Genomic DNA, 22400 nt, shown 5'->3' with positions numbered 1-22400 from the left:
TCGCCACTAACACAGGTTCACAAGTCAGTGCCGCTCTCTATCTTTTAGTTGTCTGCAGTTCAACACAAACCAACAGGAATGTCTTCCCCTGGAGGAACGACCACACTTTCCTGGACAACTTCCTGACCAGACAACCCACACAGACAACCCACACAGACACAGACAACCCACACAGACAACCCACACAGACACAGACAACCCACACAGACACAGACAACCCACACAGACAACCCACACAGACAACCCACACAGACACCTACACTTCTTCTGACCTGTTCATGATCCCTTATATAAGTCTAGGCGGATCAAACCAAGATCTAATTCTTTAAGTAACTGTCTGTCTATGATTTCCTTTCTTTTCAATTTTTCTCTCTGTCACTCCATCTCCTTCTCACCCTCCTCTTCCTTTATTTCTTTCTTCTCATGTCACTCTTTAGCCTCGACTCCATTTCTTTTTCATTTCTCTTCCACTCTGTCTTTCCGTCTTTTTCTTTTGGTTTATTTTTAACTTTTCCCTACTATGACTCTAAGACGTATAGCATGATGGGCTTAGAAACACAAACGAATTTCTTTAACGTACCCCCCCCCCCCCGCCCCTGTTAAGAGTTTATGTTGACTTATTTTCAGGGAAGAAATCCGAGGAGTCAAACATGTAATGGGCAAGACATCAATGGAACATGTTGGACATCTACAGTTAGAAACCAAGAAAGATGCCAAATTGAGACCATGAAGCTCTAGAATGTCAGAGTTGTCAACATTTCACATCCATTATCCCCACAGCAACAACTTTTTAACTTGGGATGAGCTGGGGTAAGTTCAAGTTGACATGGGTTCATTCTGGACAGGCTTTCAAATAATAGGATATATATATATCTCTCTCTGTCTCTCTCTCTCTGACACACACATATATTTTGCTTTAATGTTTGAAACAAAGCTCGTATCTTCAGTCTGGTAGGGAACGCGTCTCATAGTTGTACACCTAACCAATAAGATTTCATGTGTTTACTATGTTAGTTCACTTTCTTTTTGATTGAATTCTTTCTACAAAAACTTTTTTGTATTTTTGTTTCAGATGTTTGAGTCGATCCTTAGGAGTAAGTAAAACAAAACAAAAATATTTAACAAACCAAAAATAAACAAACAGACCGAAAAGAAAGTAAAAAAAACATACACAAAATAAAAACAAACAAAAACAAATATACAAACCAAATTTGCTTGGTTGTCGTAAAAAAATTGATTTGTTTTTCTGTCTTTGTACTAGAAGTGTCTTCTCTTCCAACGCGTCAGCTCTCTATTGGCTGTTTGAGTTACTGCTGGCTGAGAGAAACGTTGACACATCGGTTCAATGGTTAGCTTGAAGTCTCAACACTAAAAGCATTTTTTAAAATATATATAGAAGAAAATAGATGAATCTCTAGTTGAACTATTGGGATCTACTCTAAGCCAGGCCATAATTGTGAGCATACAAGCCAATATCTAATAGAGCAGCTTTCTTTTGATTCACTTTTCCAAGGCCCCGTCAGTCCTTTTGCTCTCTATGAGATACGACTATGTGTATATATATAGTCGTATTGACCCATTCCATCAACTCCAAGTTGTCTGCTCTTGTCTCTCCGCCTACTTATGTTCATAGCATTCATACGTGTGTATGTGTTTGTGTAACTTCGTGAAAATGTCTTCACTACATTGATAGAGTGTGTTGTTGTTTTCTGAATCTCTCTGTTCTAGCTTAATAAACTCTTGTATTGTGTTTCTAAAAGTTGTTAGCGTCATTATGTGTACAAATCTTCCATTGCTATCTGTAGTCCTGAGCTCTCTGTCAGTTAGTCTAGACGTCCGTTGGAACTGACACCTCAGCAAAGTAAAGGATGTCCGAGCCAACGTCTCACAAGGGCATAGACATGTTAAAGAATTGTACAATAATAATAATAATAATAATCTTTATTGGTACCGTTGCAAGGGTGAGCGATTGGATGGTTGAAAATAAACTCAAGATGAACGAAGACAAGACAGAAATAATTAAGATTGGCACTAGGAACAATGTCTCAAAAGTTGAAAGCACAGATTCTCTCTTTGTCACGAACTGCCATGTTCCTTTTGTCCATGTAATGCGGAATCTTGGAGTTTTCTTCGACTCAACACTATCTTTCGACCCACACATAAGTCAGCTCTGCAAGGGTCTTTATCTGCAACTGCGTAGATTAGGCCAGATCCGACCATATTTAACAACGGAGTCAACAAAAACGCTAACTGTGGCATTCATACTCTCCCGCCTTGACTACTGTAACGCCGTGCTAGCAGGTATACCTGATGACAAAATAGCCAAGCTGCAACGTATACAGAACAACGCCGCTCGAATAGTCCTTAAAAAAAAACTAGACAAGATTCTGCTACTACGCTCTTGCGCACGCTCCATTGGCTTCCCGTGAAAGCGAGAATCGATTACAAGGTCGCCACACTTTGTCATCAGTGTATATATAACAACGAGATGCCCTTGTACCTTAGCGAACTGATTACTCCATATGTCCCCCAGAGAGCCCTGCACTCAATGGACTCAACGCTTTTAGTAGTGCCACGTTTCTCCCTCAAAAGCTACGATCTGCGGGCTTTTTCAGTTCACGGACCAAAGGTTTGGAACTCACTCCCCATTGATCTCAGACAGACAACATGCTACACCACCTTTAAGAAGAACATTAATTAGACCTATCTGTTTAAAACTTTTTTAGATTAACTGTCATTTTAGCTCTCGTGTTTGTAATGTTATTACAGCGCCTTGAGCCTACATTTTGTTTGTTAACAGCGCTTTATAAATACAATTATTATTAATTATTATTATTATTGTCCGAACGGAAATTTGTCTTACAATTTGTGCATTACACCAAACAAAAAACTCATAGATACTTAAGTAACTCAGAGTTCAATAAGCTCACACTACCTACTTGACGTTCAATAAGCTCACACACTACCTACTTGACGTTCAATAAGCTCACACACTACCTACTTGACGTTCAATAAGCTCACACTACCTACTTGACGTTCAATAAGCTCACACACTACCTACTTGACGTTCAATAAGCTCACACACTACCTACTTGACGTTCAATAAGCTCACACTACCTACTTGACGTTCAATAAGCTCACACACTACCTACTTGACGTTCAATAAGCTCACACACTACCTACTTGACGTTCAATAAGCTCACACACTACCTACTTGACGTTCAATAAGCTCACACACTACCTACTTGACGTTCAATAAGGTCACACTACCTACTTGACGTTCAATAAGCTCACACTACCTACTTGACGTTCAATAAGCTCACACACTACCTACTTGACGTTCAATAAGCTCACACTACCTACTTGACGTTCAATAAGCTCACACACTACCTACTTGACGTTCAATAAGCTCACACTACCTACTTGACGTTCAATAAGCTCACACACTACCTACTTGACGTTCAATAAGCTCACACTACCTACTTGACGTTCAATAAGCTCACACACTACCTACTTGACGTTCAATTAGCTCACACTACCTACTTGACGTTCAATAAGCTCACACTACCTACGTGACGTTCAATAAGCTCACACTACCTACTTGACGTTCAATAAGCTCACACACTACCTACTTGACGTTCAATAAGCTCACACTACCTACTTGACGTTCAATAAGCTCACACACTACCTACTTGACGTTCAATAAGCTCACACTACCTACTTGACGTTCAATAAGCTCACACTACCTACTTGACGTTCAATAAGCTCACACACTACCTACTTGACGTTCAATAAGCTCACACTACCTACTTGACGTTCAATAAGCTCACACACTACCTACTTGACGTTCAATAAGCTCACACTACCTACTTGACGTTCAATAAGCTCACACACTACCTACTTGACGTTCAATAAGCTCACACTACCTACTTGACGTTCAATAAGCTCACACACTACCTACTTGACGTTCAATAAGCTCACACTACCTACTTGACGTTCAATAAGCTCACACTACCTACTTGACGTTCAATAAGCTCACACTACCTACTTGACGTTCAATAAGCTCACACACTACCTACTTGACGTTCAATAAGCTCACACTACCTACTTGACGTTCAATAAGCTCACACACTACCTACTTGACGTTCAATAAGCTCACACTACCTACTTGACGTTCAATAAGCTCACACACTACCTACTTGACGTTCAATAAGCTCACACTACCTACTTGACGTTCAATAAGCTCACACTACCTACTTGACGTTCAATAAGCTCACACACTACCTACTTGACGTTCAATAAGCTCACACTACCTACTTGACGTTCAATAAGCTCACACACTACCTACTTGACGTTCAATAAGCTCACACTACCTACTTGACGTTCAATAAGCTCACACACTACCTACTTGACGTTCAATAAGCTCACACTACCTACTTGACGTTCAATAAGCTCACACACTACCTACTTGACGTTCAATAAGCTCACACTACCTACTTGACGTTCAATAAGCTCACACTACCTACTTGACGTTCAATAAGCTCACACTACCTACTTGACGTTCAATAAGCTCACACACTACCTACTTGACGTTCAATAAGCTCACACTACCTACTTGACGTTCAATAAGCTCACACACTACCTACTTGACGTTCAATAAGCTCACACTACCTACTTTACGTTCATTAGTTACACTTTATGCTTGTCACGTTTATGGACAGATGTTGTTTTTTTTTCTTGTCTCTTCAAGTTTCCATCGGATTTGTTCCGTCGTTATTTGCCGCAAGATGTACGCACGACTTATTGTGACAACACAGGAATGTCTGTCAAGGTTTGTATCGGTCTCTTTGTGTCTCTTTTTTGTCTCTTTGTTTCGCTGTCTCATTCACTTTCGTCTTAGTACTTTCTAGTTTGCTCTTATATTGTATTAAGTGTAATGCACAATGTCTAGACCAGTGATTCCCAAAGTGGTCTATATAGACCCCCAGGGGTCTACGAAGACTTCCAAGGGGTCTACGAAAGTGAAAAAACAAATTGGGGGTCTATGAGATGTCCACGGGGGTCTACGATAATAGATTTCATTTAAGTATTTTAAGCACGTTGTGACTTTAATATTTACATATTAATTTAATTCTTCACACTAACATATAATGTGTGCATAAGTTAATCCTTTAAATATTTATCCTGCTATTCAAACGAAAAATTGTTGTGTATTTAATTTCAATAATTATTTAAATAACTTAATTTTGTCTACATGTAAGTAATGTTTAGCAAAAAGAAATGTAAACTGTATAGCGTTGATTATTTAAAATTGTTCATTCTTTCCTTATCAAACATGCCATTGCCTTTTTATGACGATATGAAACTAATTACGCTTGAGAATCAACTGAGACAATGTCACCCTGATAAAAAAAAATTAGAAAAACTTTCGAACATTCAAATTCAAAGATAAAGTTCAGAATAGACCCACAAAATCTCTTCGACATCATATAGAAAGATGATGGTTTGTGGGTGTCTTACACTATCTGTTTACTTATAGCAAAATAGGCGCTTGACTACCGAACCTGGGCTCCTGGATTCGAATCTCTGTGAATTTTTAATTTCATGATTTTTAAGGCTCCCCTGGGTCCACCCAACTCTAATGGGTACCTGACTTATGTTAGGAAAAGTAAAGGCGGTTGGTCGTTGTGCTGCCCACAAGACACCATGCTCGTTAACCGTTGGCCACAGAAACATATAATCTTAACACCATCACAAGGTCTGAAAGGGAAACTTCACTTTTTTATGACAAAACACGTAAAACATTAAAGGTAAAACATTGATTTTACTCGCCGTTGTAGTAGTAAACACTGTTTTACACAAACCTACACCTGATATTATTAAAAGAATTGCTTTAAGCAACACTACAGTTCAAGGACACGTCGGTGGCATGAGTTATAAAATATTAAAAGCTTATTATTATTTGCAAACGACATATATACAGTTTGGGATCTGCGGTGTCATAGGCCATGACAGGGTGTAGTGATGTGTGTTGCAAACTGCATTAGGGTCGCCGTCTCCTTATTTTTACTCAGAATTGACCCACAAAACCTTTCCCATGTTTGAATATAGTTGCAAGGCAGGAGAGTTTTGAATTCAGTTTTACTTCGGCTAGGTGGGTAGCCAGCCAAGGCTAATGAGCCCTTCATGCTTGACGCTTACTGGCTTTGCCCCTTCTCCTGTTAGTGATAACATGTTTGCGGACTCAATATATATCTTGAAAGATCAAGAAATACGCCAGAAACTGCTCTTTGCGAAAACTTTATTAATTAATTAATATTTAATGTTTGAAGCACTACTTCATAGAACAACAAATTCCTATTTGAAACATAACATCTGTAGCAACGGATGATAAACCTGCTAAAAGACATTCCCAGTTTGTTTGGTGATTCCAGCAGTACATATTAATTTTTATTTTAATTGGTTTCAATTTGAATTTTATCAATAAAAAAAAAGATAGATCTCTATAATTGAATATGTAGCTTTAAATTACTTTTTCACTTTTCAACTTACTACAGATAGAAATTAGTTGTAAAACAATGTTGATGAATTTGAAAAAAATTTGCAAGTTAAACAGGGGGTCTACCGAAAACCAGAAAACAAGGCAAGGGGTCTACGAGAGAAAAAAGTTTGGGAACCACTGGTCTAGACACATTTCATCAAGATTATTATTAGAATTAGAATTACCTCCAGGAATAAATGACAATCTCAGGATGGCTTGTCATGAGTTTCAACAGAGTTTAATATTCATTTAGTGTAGACTTGCATGCTTGTTCTTAAGACATGTTCAGCTTCTAGACTAGTTTGTGCTGCACACAGACCTATATATATTAGACCTAGACTGGAAAATGGAAACAAATTCTTATCTCGGACTTATCCGATAATGAATATTTTTTTAAACGGCACGAGTTGCGAACTAAAATGTATTTGTAACTATGAGAAACTTGTAGGTGGGCCCTGTGCCAGTTTTACTCATACATTACATTAAATAAAAACCCTAATAAGTTTTTTAAAAATGGTTGATATGTAGTAATAGTGACTACAAAGTGAGAAAATGTCTACTAGCAAAAGTAAGCAGACCAAAACACACCTAGTCAGGTAAATATTCAGAGAAGTCAGGTCAACATTCAGGGAATTCAGATAAATATTCAGAGAAGTCAATATTCAGGGAATTCAGATAAATATTCAGAGAAGTCAAGTCAATATTCAGGGAATTCAGATAAATATTCAGAGAAGTCAGATCAATATTCAGAGAAGTCAGGTCAATATTCAGAGAAGTCAAGACTGTAAAACTGAAGGTGATCTCAACAAAAAACAACACTTAGTATGTCCAGATATTGGATTAGGTCATAAGAATGAAAGTCTTTCACACCCTCCACACACCTTCAGTGCTTTCATTTTATTTGTTTCTAGACAAAAATGTCTAGGTTTAAGGATTCCACAACAACATCAAAAAGTAACGTTATTGTCTAGTAATGTCTATAGAATGAATTTGTCTTTTTGTAGACATTTCATCGAGTCTTGGAGCAGGCCTCATTGCACACAGTACTACATCGAACATACAATATGCACACAGCGCAATGGAACGTCCGAGTGATACAACGGACATTGGTCATGCTGGAGCACAAAGTTTTAAAGTGAGTTGTTTGAAATAGAATATTGGAGAATATCATTGTACTAACGTGACTGCCTAGGCCGCATGTGTATGTGTATAGAGGGTTCAGAGCTATACATTATCCTATATTGGACACTAGTAGACAAATCATTGGGTCTTCTAGTACAAATCTCTATGTCTAGATATGTCTAGTATTAGAAATAATGGATGCTTCCCACAACTTGTCTTCTATTTCTGGAAACAGTTTTGATGACGTCTACAAGGTACGAGTGGCCTACATGACGTACGAACACGGAGACATGAAGGGGATGCTACTCCATAAAAATGTCTTGATCAGGACGTTGAAGGTAAAAGTATAGGCTCCCTTTTTCTTTCACTGTTGACTACAACTGATTCATAGAAGTAAAAGTGATTGGTCATTTTACTGACCATCATGGGCGTAGCCGGGATTTTTTTTTCAGGACAAACATCTATAAAAAAGCTAACAAGATCCTAGAAATAAAGAATCACCCTTTGTGTCAGGACTTTGTGATTTTACCATCACAAAAGAGATACAAGACACCGATGGCAAAGACAAACAGACACAAACACTCTTTTGTTCCCCTGGCAATCAAATCATTAAATAAGAACAATCTGGTATAAACTTTGTCACATGTAAATTATGAGTGAGTCTGGTGTGAATGTACACTTTGGTTTCTTATAGTTATAATGTTTTTTGTTTGGTGTAATGCACAAATTGTAAGACAAATTTCCTTATGGACAATAAAGATTATTATTATTATTATTATTATTATTATTATTATTATTATTATTTTGAGTGTGTAATTTGCTTTTTTTATATTGAAGAGGTATTTTTTTAGCTTCGAACCCCGCTGAAAAAAAAGGGGGGGGGGGTAAACTCAAAACCCCTTTGGCTACGCTCATAGCATTTTGAGTGCTTAATTTGTTTTTTTTTATATTGAAGAAGTATTTTTAGCGACAGCCCCACTGAAAAGGGATTTAAACTCAAAACCCCCTTGGCTACCCTCATAGCATTTTAGTGTGTAACTTGCTTTTTTTGTATTGAAGAGGTATTTTTTAGCTGCAAACCGCGCTAGAGGGGAGGAGTTAAACACTAAACCCCTTTGGTCACTGGTCAATGATGTATGGATAGTCTTATATTGAAGAGGAGGTTTTATCGTAAATTTCGGAGTTGGAATTTGGGAATTGTGGTTTACGTTATTTTTGTTTTGTTTTGTTTTATAAAAGAGGGGGTTTAACTGCGAAATTCCAGGTAGGCGGTTTTAAACTCAAAACCTCCTTTGCTGCGCTGCGGCAAGTGATGGTTTAGTATTAAAATCTCTCCTAAAATTAACTAAGTTAAAGCAAAAAAATCAGTCATTAAGGTTGAACCCCTCCCCATCCGGCTACGCCCATGCTGACCATAGTACACTACCTTGAAAAGTTGTCCTAAAATGGCGTTTAGTGAAGAAGTAAGGTCAGTGTACAGCTTAAAACTTAAATAGGAAAGAAATGTCATTGGAGTCCCCAGGCGACGTGAATTAGGTGGCCCTAATGAAATAGAACAATAAAAAGACCGAAACATAAAATTAAGCAATGAATTAAAACCTTAATGCAATCTAGATCTAATTCAACAACAACAAAATCCTATAGTGCGATTTCTGTAGCGTTCGGTATGGCATCTTGAATCACAGTAGAGAGACGAATGGCTTAAGTTAGTAGACGAGTCATAGAGATCTGCTAGTAGACGAGTCATAGAGATCTGCTAGTAGACCAGTCATAGAGATCTGCTAGTAGACCAGTCATAGAGATCTGCTAGTAGTCCAGTCATAGAGATCTGCTAGTAGACGAGTCATAGAGATCTGCTAGTAGACCAGTCATAGAGATCTGCTAGTAGACCAGTCATAGAGATCTGCTAGTAGACCAGTCATAGAGATCTGCTACGTTTGAAACTGGATCCAAGTTTCGCAATTTTTTTGTCTCTAAAAAATTTGTTTAGTCCTATGGGAGGCCCCCACCGATTGGAGGCCCTAGGCAGCTGCCTAGTTTGCCTATGCCTAAGGCCTGCCCTGAGTGAATGAATGAATGGACGAATTAAAAGAAGGCTGCAAACCATAAATATACAGATAAATGTTTAGATGGGTGGAATAATTAAACGTTGTCATGGTACATTTCATTCAAATAGTTCAAACTATTTCTGTAAACAAAACACTATCTATTAATTACTTGTGTCAATTTGTTCTCGCGCAGACGCATTAATACACTATAGAGAGTATAATCAAAAAGATTCCTGCCACCAACTGACTTGGAAGCACTGGCGGATCCAGGGGGGGGGGCGGTAGGGGCGATCGCCCCCCCCACTCGGCCGACCCCCCCCCCCCCCGAAGGGGGGGGGGGCGGACGAATTATAGTATAGAATTCACACAATTTGTATGCGAATTTATTACTTATATTAATAATATATACTAATTATTTATATTTCAACCTATTTTTAGATTATTTCGCCCCCCCCCCCTTCTAGTATTTTGGCCGATTTGGTAGGGTCGGGAGGGGGGCGATGGCATCAATCCGCCCCCCCCTCACCATAAACTTTCGAGTGGGGGGCGGTCCTATTTATTTGTAGAAATCACAGCTTGGGTTAGGAGTTAACAGAATCAATTAAATATCTATATGATTAAAACTTGTTATTGGTAGTTTAACCAGTCTTTATATAATTTCGTTCACCTGTTGGCCGATTGGAAGGGGAAGAGCGAATACCTCCACTGCCCTTCCCATCTAAACCCTTTGAGTGGGGGGGGGGGGCGGTCCTACTTTTATGGAGAAATCATAGTATGTGAACAAAATTAGTCGAATATCTATATAATATAAACAGGTGGAATTGCGATACTTGCAATCCCCTTCCCCCCATCGGACAAATCAATACTTTTTCTTTTTGTATTATAGTAAGAAATTACAAAATTAAACAAATCTGTCACTAATATAATTTATATATGCTATAAAGTATATTCTTATATCGAGTCGCCCAGGAGTCAAAATGCAAAATGCAACCAATAGCACAAATTATAAAAAGGAGCGAGAATTAATCGTTTTCATTTTACCGCCCTTCCCCTTTCCAGACAGAGTTTGTGTAATTTGACATGAATTTATCATAACTATTTTAAGAAAGACTTTGCTTTGGAAAAGTTATAATTCAAACGAAATTTTTCAATATAACAGTCACGGTTGAGATGAGTTCAAAAGCCAGATAATCTTTTCCTAGTCGACTTTTTCCAACCTTTACTCTATCTCATATTTTTCTAGTTAAATAAATTTAGGACTATAACTCACAATTTATACTAGAATTTTATTGAATATTATTAATCGAATTTTTTTTTTCGGCGGTGATCCTCAAAACCTTAATCTAAATATGTGGGGTATCTTATCTTTTCAAAGAACAAATCGGTTGTATTTGCAATGTATTAAGGGACTATAAATTCATAGTAGAATATTTTTCTCATTATTCAAAAGGCACTTTATAATAGAATGAATAATGAGCTGTAGGTCAGGAGAATGCGTTACTGCAGTGAAGAATGCCAGAAAACGTTTTTAGCGTCGAGGCTTCGCCCCGAACCTCACTGATGAATAATAAGCTGTAGATGTCAGGAGAATGCGTTTCAGCCGTTAAAAATGCAAGAAAACGCTTTTGGCGAAGCCCCGACCCCACTGATAAATAATGAGCTGTAGATGTCAGCAGAATGCGTTTCAGCCGTGAAAAATGCAAGAAAACGCTTTTGGCGAAGCCCCGACCCCACTGATAAATAATGAGCTGTAGATGTCAGAAGAATGCGTTTCTGCAGTGAAAAATGCAAGAAAACGCTTTTGGCGTCGGGGCTTCGCCCCGAACCCCAATGATAAATAATGAGCTGTAGATGTCAGAAAAATGCGTTTCTGCAGAGAAAAATGCAAGAAAACACTTTTGGCGTTGGGGCTTCGCCCCGAATCCCACTGATAAATAATGAGCTGTAGATGTCAGGAGAATGCGTTTCTGCAGTGAGAAATGCAAGAAAACGCTTTTGGCGTCGGAGCTTCGCCCCGAACACCACTAATAAGTAATGAGCTGTAGATGTCAGGAGAATTCATTTCAGCCGTAAAAAATGCAAGAAAACGCTTTTGGCGTCTGGGCTTCGCCCCGACCCCACTGATAAATAATGAACTGTAGATGTCAGAAGAATGCGTTTCTGCAGTGAAAAAATGCAAGAAAACGCTTTTGGCGTCGGTGCTTCGCCCCGAACCCCACTGATAAATAATGAGCTGTAGATGTCAGAAGAATGCGTTTCTGCAGTGAAAAATGCAAGAAAACGCTTTTGGCGTCGGTGCTTCGCCCCGAACCCCACTGATAAATAATGAGCTGTAGATGTCAGAAGAATGCGTTTCTGCAGTGAAAAATGCAAGAAAACGCGTTTGGCGTCGGGGCTTCGCCCCGAACCCCACTGATAAATAATGAGATGTAGATGTCAGAAAAATGCGTTTCTGCAGAGAAAAATGCAAGAAAACGTTTTTGGGAGTCGGGGCTTCGCCCCGAACCCCACTGAAGAAGCTTACAGCGCTCTCCCAGACCCCCAAGCTTGCAAGAGAAAGACTTTTTTTTTTCTGTTTTTTTTTCACCGAAGATTGAGAAACAGTCTTATTTTATTCTCATATATCGAATATATATATATATATATATATGCTGTACGCACGTTTATGCATAGGGTTAGGGTTTACTGGGCGTTAGGGTTAGGGTTTGGAAAAAAATCGCCCCCCCCACTCCAAAGTTCTGGATCCGCCAGTGCTTGGAAGGAGGGGCGGAAATGATTAAATCCAAGTATGGATGTATCAATACATTGTCAGACTCGTTAATTTCTCTCAAAGTCAACACCTTTATTGTGTCTCTTTCTCTCTCCATGTTTTCTCCAAATAGTTCTGCGGACGTGTCATTTCTCCACTGAAACTACTGCACAGAGTCAAACACATGAAGGACAAGTTGGACGAACGCGGACGGATACAGCTCTACGAGTTCTATAATCTAATTCTTTGGTTAGTTGTAGTAGAGATGTCAACTAAAATGTGCATGCGTCTATCTCAGTCTTCCTCTCTCACTCTTTCACTTTCTCTCTCAATTTCTGTCTTTGTCACTCTTCCTCATTCTGTCTATCAATTTCTCTCTCTCTCTCTCTTTCTCTCTCTCTCTCTTTTTCTTTCTCTTTCTCTCTGTCTCTCTTTCTCTCTCTCTTTTTCTCTCTCTTTCTCTCTCTCTTTCTTTCTCTCTCTCTCTTTCTTTCTCTATCTCTTTCTTTCTCTCTCTCTCTCTTTCTCTCTCTCTTACTCTCTCTCTCTCTCTCTCTTTCTCTCTTTCTTTCTCTTTCTCTCCCTTATGTATAATGGAATATATTGTATTTTCTAGACTACTACAAATGTGACACAAGTCTAATTAAGAAATGTCTTGCCACTTACTGACCGCCATCAAATAAGGTCCTTCATTTCTGTCTCTACATTTGTACACTCTGTGATCTGGTTCCGGGTTTGATTGACTGTATCATCTTGAAAGTCATTCTCTTCATACTTTCCATTCTGACACTTTCTTCTGTTGAAGGTGTGATCTGTACACAAGTTTTGATCCTCAACAAGTGGAGACCTCCTCAGGCAAAGATGGCGGGCACTTGTTCAAGGTCAGTCAATAGAGCACTCGACGACGAGTAATAAATTCTACAGATCTAGGCTCGTTCATTCCCAATAATCCTTCTTTCAATGCGTGTGTAATCTCCCTTGTTTCTCTGGCCACTACTAGAAGGCAGTGCTGAGATTTCCTTGTAGGCACTAGTTCTTCCCTCACCTTCAAACCATTTCTCTGATGATATCAACAACATGGGCGTAGCAGGGGGAGGAATGGAGTTTAAAAGGGGCCCCAAATCTCAAATCGCTTATGGCCTTATCAAGTGTAAATCCAGTCCTGAGATCAAGTGATGGATTTAACTTCAGTTTCGTAGACAGACTTCAATAGGAACAGATACATCGGCATTTAGACAGTAATTTAATACAGAAAAAAAAAGACATTTTTAGCGCACTCCCCCTAGGGAAAATCTGCTATTAGCTTTATGTTTTTTGTTCGTCTGTCCGTCTGTCACGCTTATATCTCAGAAACTAAAAGAGTTGTTTTTTTTTTATTTATTATTATAGCTTTTATATAGCGGTACTTTCATGCTTATAGCATGCTCAGAGCGCTTTTGGTCCAATCTCATTTGTGGACCAGTGGGGGGAGGAGTTGGTTTTCCGTGCTGCCTTTAGGCGCTCAGTAAACAACTCTGCCCGAGTCGGGTGTCGAACCTCGAGCCCCCTTCTAGGTAGCCAAGCCAAGCCAAGCGCACTTGGCCCCTCGACCACCCTTTATATTCGATTTCAAAGTCGCCTGTACTGTGATCAACATTGGTTCAAGTCTTACTTTTTTTTGTCTTCGGTAAACCCGAACCTTCTTTTAAATATGCAATCCAATTAAAAGTTTTCAAACGCTCATTAAAAGAAGGCTGCATTGGTATATCTGTGATGTCTGATACAATAATTCATTGTCACGTCTGCAGAAGAAAAACATTTGTGTAAATACCTTTTTAATAAAACATTTCATCCTTTCGACAATTTATATTGCGATTATTTTATGTTTTAAGTATTTCTTTACAGAAAGTTACGACTTGGATAGAGGTATTGTAATAAAGGAAATACAAAGAATGTTGTTCATCTTGGTGCATGTCCTGTTGAGAGTGTTGCACTTTTTGTACGATCCTTCTGTTCAAGTGGCACTCATTCCGAGCCAAACCTCAAACCTGGCTGGACACGGGTCTCGAAAACGGCTATAAGTATTTTCATAAAAATTTAACAGTTGCTGTACATCACTGAGAAAAGAATGACTAGCCCGTTGGCCACATTGGACAAACTTAGTTTGACCGTTACCGTTTTTCAAAGTAAAAAAAAAATAATAATTTAAATTTGGCTAGAGTACTAGAATATTTCTCTTGAACAAGCTCTACATCTTCGGGTATAGCCGCCTGTTAGGTCCTGTTCATTCAAGCCGCCTGTTAGGTCCTGTTCATTCAAGCCGCCTGTTAGGTCCTGTTCATTCAAGCCGCCTGTTAGGTCCTGTTCATTCAAGCCGCTTGTTAGGTCCTGTTCATTCAAGCCGCCTGTTAGGTCCTGTTCATTCAAGCCGCTTGTTAGGTCCTGTTCATTCAAGCCGCCTGTTAGGTCCTGTTCATTCAAGCCGCTTGTTAGGTCCTGTTCATTCAAGCCGCTTGTTAGGTCCTGTTCATTCAAGCCGCTTGTTAGGTCCTGTTCATTCAAGCCGCCTGTTAGGTCCTGTTTATTCAAGCCGCCTGTTAGGTCCTGTTCATTCAAGTCGCCTGTTAGGTCCTGTTCATTCAAGCCGCCTGTTAGGTCCTGTTCATTCAAGCCGCCTGTTAGGTCCTGTTCATTCAAGCCGCCTGTTAGGTCCTATTTATTCAAGCCGCCTGTTAGGTCCTGTTCATTCAAGCCGCCTGTTAGGTCCTGTTCATTCAAGCCGCCTGTTAGGTCCTGTTCATTCAAGCCGCCTGTTAGGTCCTGTTCATTCAAGCCGCTTGTTAGGTCCTGTTCATTCAAGCCGCCTGTTAGGTCCTGTTCATTCAAGCCGCTTGTTAGGTCCTGTTCATTCAAGCCGCCTGTTAGGTCCTGTTCATTCAAGCCGCCTGTTAGGTCCTGTTCATTCAAGCCGCTTGTTAGGTCCTGTTCATTCAAGCCGCCTGTTAGGTCCTGTTCATTCAAGAGTTAATTGAATTAATGTTCAGGAACATTTTGGGCACTGTCTTCATTGAACTACCCGGTATTATAAAGTCAAATACATTGATACATTCGCTGAGCCAGGAGTTTTTCTCAAAAGGGCAGGGGGATGGGGCGAGATGAAAAATGTTAAGAGCAAAATAATCACTTTTAAAAGATGTATAAAAGAGGTATTGTCAGTTTAGAACAAAAAAAGTATTTTTCATGTTTTTTTCTTGTTTTTAGATACTTAGTATGCCTATACACACATATAGAAACATTGGTTTAAAATAAAATTTAATAGATGGTAGGTAGTTAATCCGCAATTTGAACGTGAAAATGTTCTAACGTAACGTAATGTGTGAGTACAACTGACCCACAGGTGCCACCTAAGAGTTTGCGTGTAACAAAAAATGTCTTTTATGAAATTGTTAAATTTCATTTCAAAAAACATCTCCGGTAACTGAGCAACACATCAACAGAATGTCGGTTTGGCTCTACCATTCATTCTAGTATGAACGAAGACATAAGTCCTGTCTGATATGTCGCAGAGTTTACAAACTCTTCATTTATAGAAATAAAAGCCAAATGCCATGGCAACCTTATTGAGCTATTTGCGGACATGCTGGAATCTAGAACATTTTTATACTTTGGAATTGTTCTACTAGATTTTTGAGCCATCGTATCTCCAAAGTATAAATGGTTTTTTTTTTTTGTCTTTCTGACTTGAAATATTTAAAATCTTGCATACCGGTACTGTTCTCTATTGCCCTCGGTTGGACACTTTAAGTTCATATGAATTTGAATGATAATACTTCAGGTAGTTGACTTCCGTCGTCTGCTGTCTCATCACGACCAGAGATTGGCTCATCAGCTCAACCACAAGTTTTACAAAGAAGAAAGAGATTATGGAAAGTTTTCTCTGGGCAGAAATCAAAAGTTTACGGAACAAGTAGTGATCACACAAGCAAGGATTGATCAGGTAATAACATTGAATAGAGATACAGATTATGGAGTAATGATTATAATCGGTTTGCCTGCGCTGTTGGGTGTGGCACACAATAAGTAGGTTGCAGTCTTGGGACGCACACCCGCGCGAAAAATGAGGAATCCCTGTATACCATTTTTAAACCAATAGCTGAATGTATAAACAGGTACATTCCTATCTATCGATAGTGTCTGCCTACGTTGTGAAACTAGTCTACGTGTAGGCCTACGCTGTGAAACTAGTCTACGCGTAGGCCTACGTTGTGAAACTAGTCTACGTGTAGGCCTACGTGTACTAAGTGCAAGTGTATTTAGTTTGCATCGGTGTGTGAGTGGGACACTTTGTCAGAATAATAAAACCTATCATTATAACATTTCAGAATTATAAAACCTATCGTTATCACATTTCAGAATTATAAAACCTATCGTTATAACATTTCAGATTTATAAAACCTATCATTATAACATTTCAGAATTATAAAACCTATCGTTATAACATTTCAGAACTATAAAACCTATCGTTATAACATTTCAGAATTATAAAACCTATCGTTATAACATTTCAGATTTATAAAACCTATCGTTATAACATTTCAGAATTATAAAACCTATCGTTATAACATTTCAGATTTATAAAGCCTATCGTTATAACATTTCAGATTTATAAAACCTATCGTTATAACATTTCAGAGTTATAAAACATATCATTATAACATTTCAGAAATAATAAAACCTATCATTATAACATTTCAGATTTATAAAACCTATCATTATAACATTTCAGAATTATAAAACCTATTGTTATAACATTTCAGATTTATAAAACCTATCTTTATAACATTTCAGATTTATAAAACCTATCGTTATAACATTTCAGTTATAAAACATATCATTATAACATTTCAGAAATAATAAAACCTATCATTATAACATTTCAGATTTATAAAACCTATCATTATAACATTTCAGAATTATAAAACCTATTGTTATAACATTTCAGAAATATAAAACCTATCATTATAACATTTCAAAATTATAAAACCTATCGTTATAACATTTCAGAATTATAAAACCTATTGTTATAACATTTCAGAATTATAAAACCTATCGTTATAACATTTCAGAATTATAAAACCTATTGTTATAACATTTCAGAATTATAAAACCTATTGTTATAACATTTCAGAATTATAAAACCTATCGTTATAACATTTCAGAATTATAAAACCTATTGTTATAACATTTCAGAATTATAAAACCTATCGTTATAACATTTCAGAATTATAAAACCTATTGTTATAACATTTCAGAATTATAAAACCTATCTTATCTTATCTTATATAATACATACGTTACTTCAAAAAAGAAGATGATTACGTCCTACGCGTCATGCATTTAGTCATGCATATTAACCAATGACTTAAATTCTGCCAAGTCACTGGTTTTCCTGGCTAGCTCAGGCAACCCATTCCATGCTCTAATAGCACTAGGGAAGAAGGAGTATTTGTACAAATTTGTCCTAGCATATGGGACGAGGAATGTGCCTTTATCTTTGTGTCTTTCAGAGTATTTTATTAAATTTTGTTTTTGTATTTGAAGATTATGGTTCAGTGTTTTATGTATGATTGCTACTTTACTTTTGAGCCTTCTGTCCTGAAGGCTTTCTAAATTTAGTGATTTTACTAAAGGTGTTACTCTAGTCAAATGTGAATATTCATTTGTTATGAATCGCACTGCTCTATTTTGTGTCTGTTCTAGTTTCTTAATGTTTTCTTGAGTTGAGGGGTCCCAAACAGAGGATGCATATTCTATTATTGGCCTAACCAAGGTTAAATAACATTTTAGTTTTATGTTCTTATTTGATTTATAGAAATTTCTTTTAATAAATCCTAATGCTTTGTTTGATTTTTTTGTAGTTTCATCAATATGTGGATTCCATGACAGTTTTTCATTTATTATAACACCTAGGTATTTTGCGTTTTTAGTCTGTGTTACTGGTTTGCCATGAATAAGATAAGTGGAATTAATTTGTTTTAGTTTTTTTGTTACTCTTAACAACTGACATTTTTCTGGGTGGAAAGACATGCTCCAATTTGATTCCCATTTCTGTAATTCATCTAATTCTCTTTGTAAAATATCTGTGTCTTGTGTTGTTTTTATTGTTCTATATATTATGCAATCGTCTGCAAATAATCTGACTTTTGTTCCTGAACTAATGCAATTTGGTAAATCATTTATGTAAATTAAAAATAGTAGTGGACCCAAGACTGTTCCTTGAGGTACACCTGAGTTTACTGTTATCGGTGTTGATTTAGAGCCATTTATTATTACAGTTTGTTCTCTCCCTATCAGAAAGTCTTTAATCCACTGATGCAGTGGACCATTGTTATAACATTTCAGAATTATAAAACCTATTGTTATAGCATTTCAGAATTATAAAACCTATTGTTATAGCATTTCAGGACTTTCCCACCACTCACACACACACACAATACATCTACCTCCCAGACGGGGATGCAGTCTACACTAAGTCTACACTAAGAACCATTATGTGAAGAAAGGGGGGGAGGTTGTTAACGTCCCTTCTGTTTTCCCACGCCTGCTCGTGTTCTATAAATAGAAGTATTCGTAGCTCAAACATCTTTCTAAATTAACTGCTTCATCTCATTCTCAATGACAATATTTCAAAGGCCAATCTTCACAATGACAAATATCGATACCTGAAGCAGGAAATTGAGGAATCGGAAAAACGAGTGAATCAGGCTCAGGCGGGAAGTATTCGAGATCGTCCACTGAGTGCCCCGGACTTGACCAGATTCGAAGAACATAAACAAGTTGAAAGTACATCTAGTACTATGAAAAGGCGTTTACAATCAGCGCCACCTAGAGGTAAACTTAATGAGAATTACTAACACTACAGTTTTACAATCAGCGCCACCTAAAGGTAAGCTTAATGAGAATGACTAACACTACAGTTTTACAATCAGCGCCACCTAGAGGTAAACTTAATGAGAATGACTAACACTACAGTTTTACAATCAGCGCCACCTAGAGGTAAACTTAATGAGAATTACTAACACTACAGTTTTACAATCAGCGCCACCTAGAGGTAAACTTAATGAGAATTACTAACACTACAGTTTTACAATCAGCGCCACCTAGAGGTAAGCTTAATGAGAATTACTAACACTACAGTTTTACAATCAGCGCCACCTAGAGGTAAGCTTAATGAGAATTACTAACACTACAGTTTTCATAATATAATGTGCTGGCTACTCTTCCTAATTCTTGTCGCCAGACGTTGAAAACTGAATAGTCAGCTCACTCAACAAAATTGTCAGTTCACTCAACAAAATAGTCAGCTCACTCAACAAAATAGTCAGCTCACTCAACAAAATAGTTAGCTCACTCAACAATATAGTCAGTTCACTCAACGATATAGTCAGCTCACTCAACAAATTAGTCAGCTCACTCAACAATATAGTCAGCTCACTCAACAATATAGTCAGCTCACTCAACAAAATAGTTAGCTCACTCAACAATATAGTCAGCTCACTCAACAATATAGTCAGCTCACTCAACAAAATAGTCAGCTCAATCAACAATATAGTCAGCTCACTTAACAAAATAGTCAGCTCACTCAACAAAATAGTCAGCTCACTCAACAATATAGTCAGCTCACTCAACAATATAGTCAGCTCACTCAACAAAATAGTCAGCTCACTCAACAAAATAGTCAGCTCACTCAACAAAATAGTCAGCTCACTCAACAAAATAGTCAGCTCACTCAACAATATAGTCAGCTCACTCAACAAAATAGTCAGCTCAATCAACAATATAGTCAGCTCACTTAACAAAATAGTCAGCTCACTCAACAAAATAGTCAGCTCACTCAACAATATAGTCAGCTCACTCAACAATATAGTCAGCTCACTCAACAAAATAGTCAGCTCACTCAACAAAATAGTCAGCTCACTCAACAAAATAGTCAGCTCACTCAACAAAATAGTCAGCTCACTCAACAATATAGTCAGCTCACTCAACAATATAGTCAGCTCACTCAACAAAAAAGTCAGCTCACTCAACAATATAGTCAACTCACTCAACAATATAGTCAGCTCACTCAACAATATAGTCAGCTCACTCAACAAAATAGTCAGCTCACTCAACAAAATAGTCAGCTCACTCAACAATATAGTCAGCTCACTCAACAATATAGTCAGCTCACTCAACAATATAGTCAGCTCACTCAACAAAATAGTCAGCTCACTCAACAATATAGTCAGCTCACTCAACAATATAGTCAGCTCACTGAACAAAATAGTCAGCTCACTCAACAATATAATCAGCTCACTCAACAAAATAATCTCTCACTCAACAATATAGTCAGCTCACTCAACAATATAGTCAGCTCACTCAACAAAATAATCTCTCACTCAACAATATAGTCAGCTCACTCGACAAAATAATTTCTCACTCAACAAAATAATCTCTCACTTAACAAAATAATCTCTCACTCAATAAAATAATCTCTCACTCAACAAAATAATCTCTCATGAGTTCCACTAGTTTTGAAGTCTCATCAAACTTCGTTTCGTTGACTGAATGTCATTTTTTAGAGCTGCTGGTCTTCAACTAGTACTAGACCTTCAAGGGAGGATACATCCATTTTATTTGGTTCCGCGTGTAACTATTAAAAATGACGAGCGAAGATGAATATCTTTCTGTTAAATGCCATGGTATATAGATTCTAAGTATATAAACCAGTATGTATGAGTATGTACTAAGTGCCTTTTAAGATCTGTTGTTACACAAATCCAGTTATCTTGAAAAATTTGTCTTTTTTTAATATATTGATTTAATTTGTGTCTATGTACACCTCAGAGAAATGACTACAAAAATATACAAGAGAATTAGGTCACTGGAGGAGGGCCTCAGGATATACTATTATAATACTAAGTAACTTCGGTGCTCCCTGTCTCGTGAGTGACATAAACCTCCTGGCTCTTAACTACCTAAGCCCATTGACTCCCATTCACCTAAGCCTCCTAGCTCACAACTACCTAAGCCCATTGACTCTCATTCACCTAAGCCTCCTGGCTCTCAACTACCTAAGCCCATTGACTCTCATTCACCTAAGCCCATTGACTCTCATTCACCTAAGCCTCCTAGTTCTCAACTACCTAAGCCCATTGACTCTCATTCACCTAAGCCTCCTAGCTCACAACTACCTAAGCCCATTGACTCTCATTCACCTAAGCCTCCTGGTTCTCAACTACCTAAGCCCATTGACTCTCATTCACCTAAGCCTCCTGGTTCTCAACTACCTAAGCCCATTGACTCTCATTCACCTAAGCCTCCTAGTTCTCAACTACCTAAGCCCATTGACTCTCATTCACCTAAGCCTCCTAGTTCTCAACTACCTCTTCTTGTATATCTCCCCCACCCCCTTCAACATATCCCAAATATTGTATTACAGATTTACAGCGCGCAACAACAACCTGTTTCAAAAAAAAAAAAAAAAAAAAAAAAAAAACACTTTCACTTTATTTGAAAGTAGGCTACATGTAGGCTATTTTAGTTTGTACTTAGAAACACGTGTAAGCTATTCAGTTGTACATTCCTTTCGTTCAAATTGCTCTCGAATCTTCTGTTCTGTGTTCTTCCTCTTAGTAAAAAGAAAGTCTGAAAAAGGCTCCACTTGTACGGACACCACAGTCCCTCTCACGCCGCGTGCTGTGTCAGCTGACGATGTCAGGGAAATGACAACAAAAATGGCTGAACTCCAATTTGAAATTGTTACCTCGGTAATAATATTGTCCCTCAATTTCATGTTTATTTTAATTAAAGAATTTTAAAAGAAGATTATCAACTAATAGGATAGGATTACACCTATATATATAAAAGGGGAAACTGAAACAAGAAAAACATTAAAAAATACTTTAAAAAAAAAAAAATT

At 37.7% G+C, this 22400-nt stretch overlaps 2 protein-coding genes across 6 annotated transcripts in view; both read left to right on the top strand.

The window, feature by feature from the left end:
* LOC106069518 (serine/threonine-protein kinase 38-like) overlaps positions 1 to 22400 on the top strand; it is a 234674-nt gene that overhangs the window by 87089 nt on the left and 125185 nt on the right. The gene's annotated exons all lie outside the window — the stretch shown is intronic.
* The window catches only part of LOC106061077 (uncharacterized), a 34327-nt gene that overhangs the window by 2826 nt on the left and 9101 nt on the right, over positions 1 to 22400 (top strand). For 3 of the 5 annotated variants that reach the window (XM_056043616.1, XM_056043614.1, XM_056043615.1), the window contains exons 2-11: positions 628 to 810; positions 1073 to 1094; positions 4751 to 4831; positions 7546 to 7676; positions 7899 to 8001; positions 12594 to 12709; positions 13266 to 13341; positions 16275 to 16436; positions 19132 to 19330; positions 22115 to 22248. In XM_056043616.1, the coding sequence (XP_055899591.1) occupies positions 740 to 810; positions 1073 to 1094; positions 4751 to 4831; positions 7546 to 7676; positions 7899 to 8001; positions 12594 to 12709; positions 13266 to 13341; positions 16275 to 16436; positions 19132 to 19330; positions 22115 to 22248 (1095 nt within the window). In that variant the 5' untranslated portion in view covers positions 628 to 739. Of the gene's footprint in view, positions 1 to 627; positions 811 to 1072; positions 1095 to 4750; positions 4832 to 7545; positions 7677 to 7898; positions 8002 to 12593; positions 12710 to 13265; positions 13342 to 16274; positions 16437 to 19131; positions 19331 to 22114; positions 22249 to 22400 lie in introns of those variants that run through there. The other 2 variants (XM_056043617.1, XM_056043618.1) reach the window with 2 other exon arrangements.

This window comes from Biomphalaria glabrata, chromosome 10 (assembly GCF_947242115.1).
Source record: "Biomphalaria glabrata chromosome 10, xgBioGlab47.1, whole genome shotgun sequence".
Classification (NCBI taxonomy): Eukaryota; Metazoa; Mollusca; class Gastropoda; family Planorbidae; genus Biomphalaria; species Biomphalaria glabrata.
This window is presented reverse-complemented; position numbering and strand designations above follow the sequence as displayed.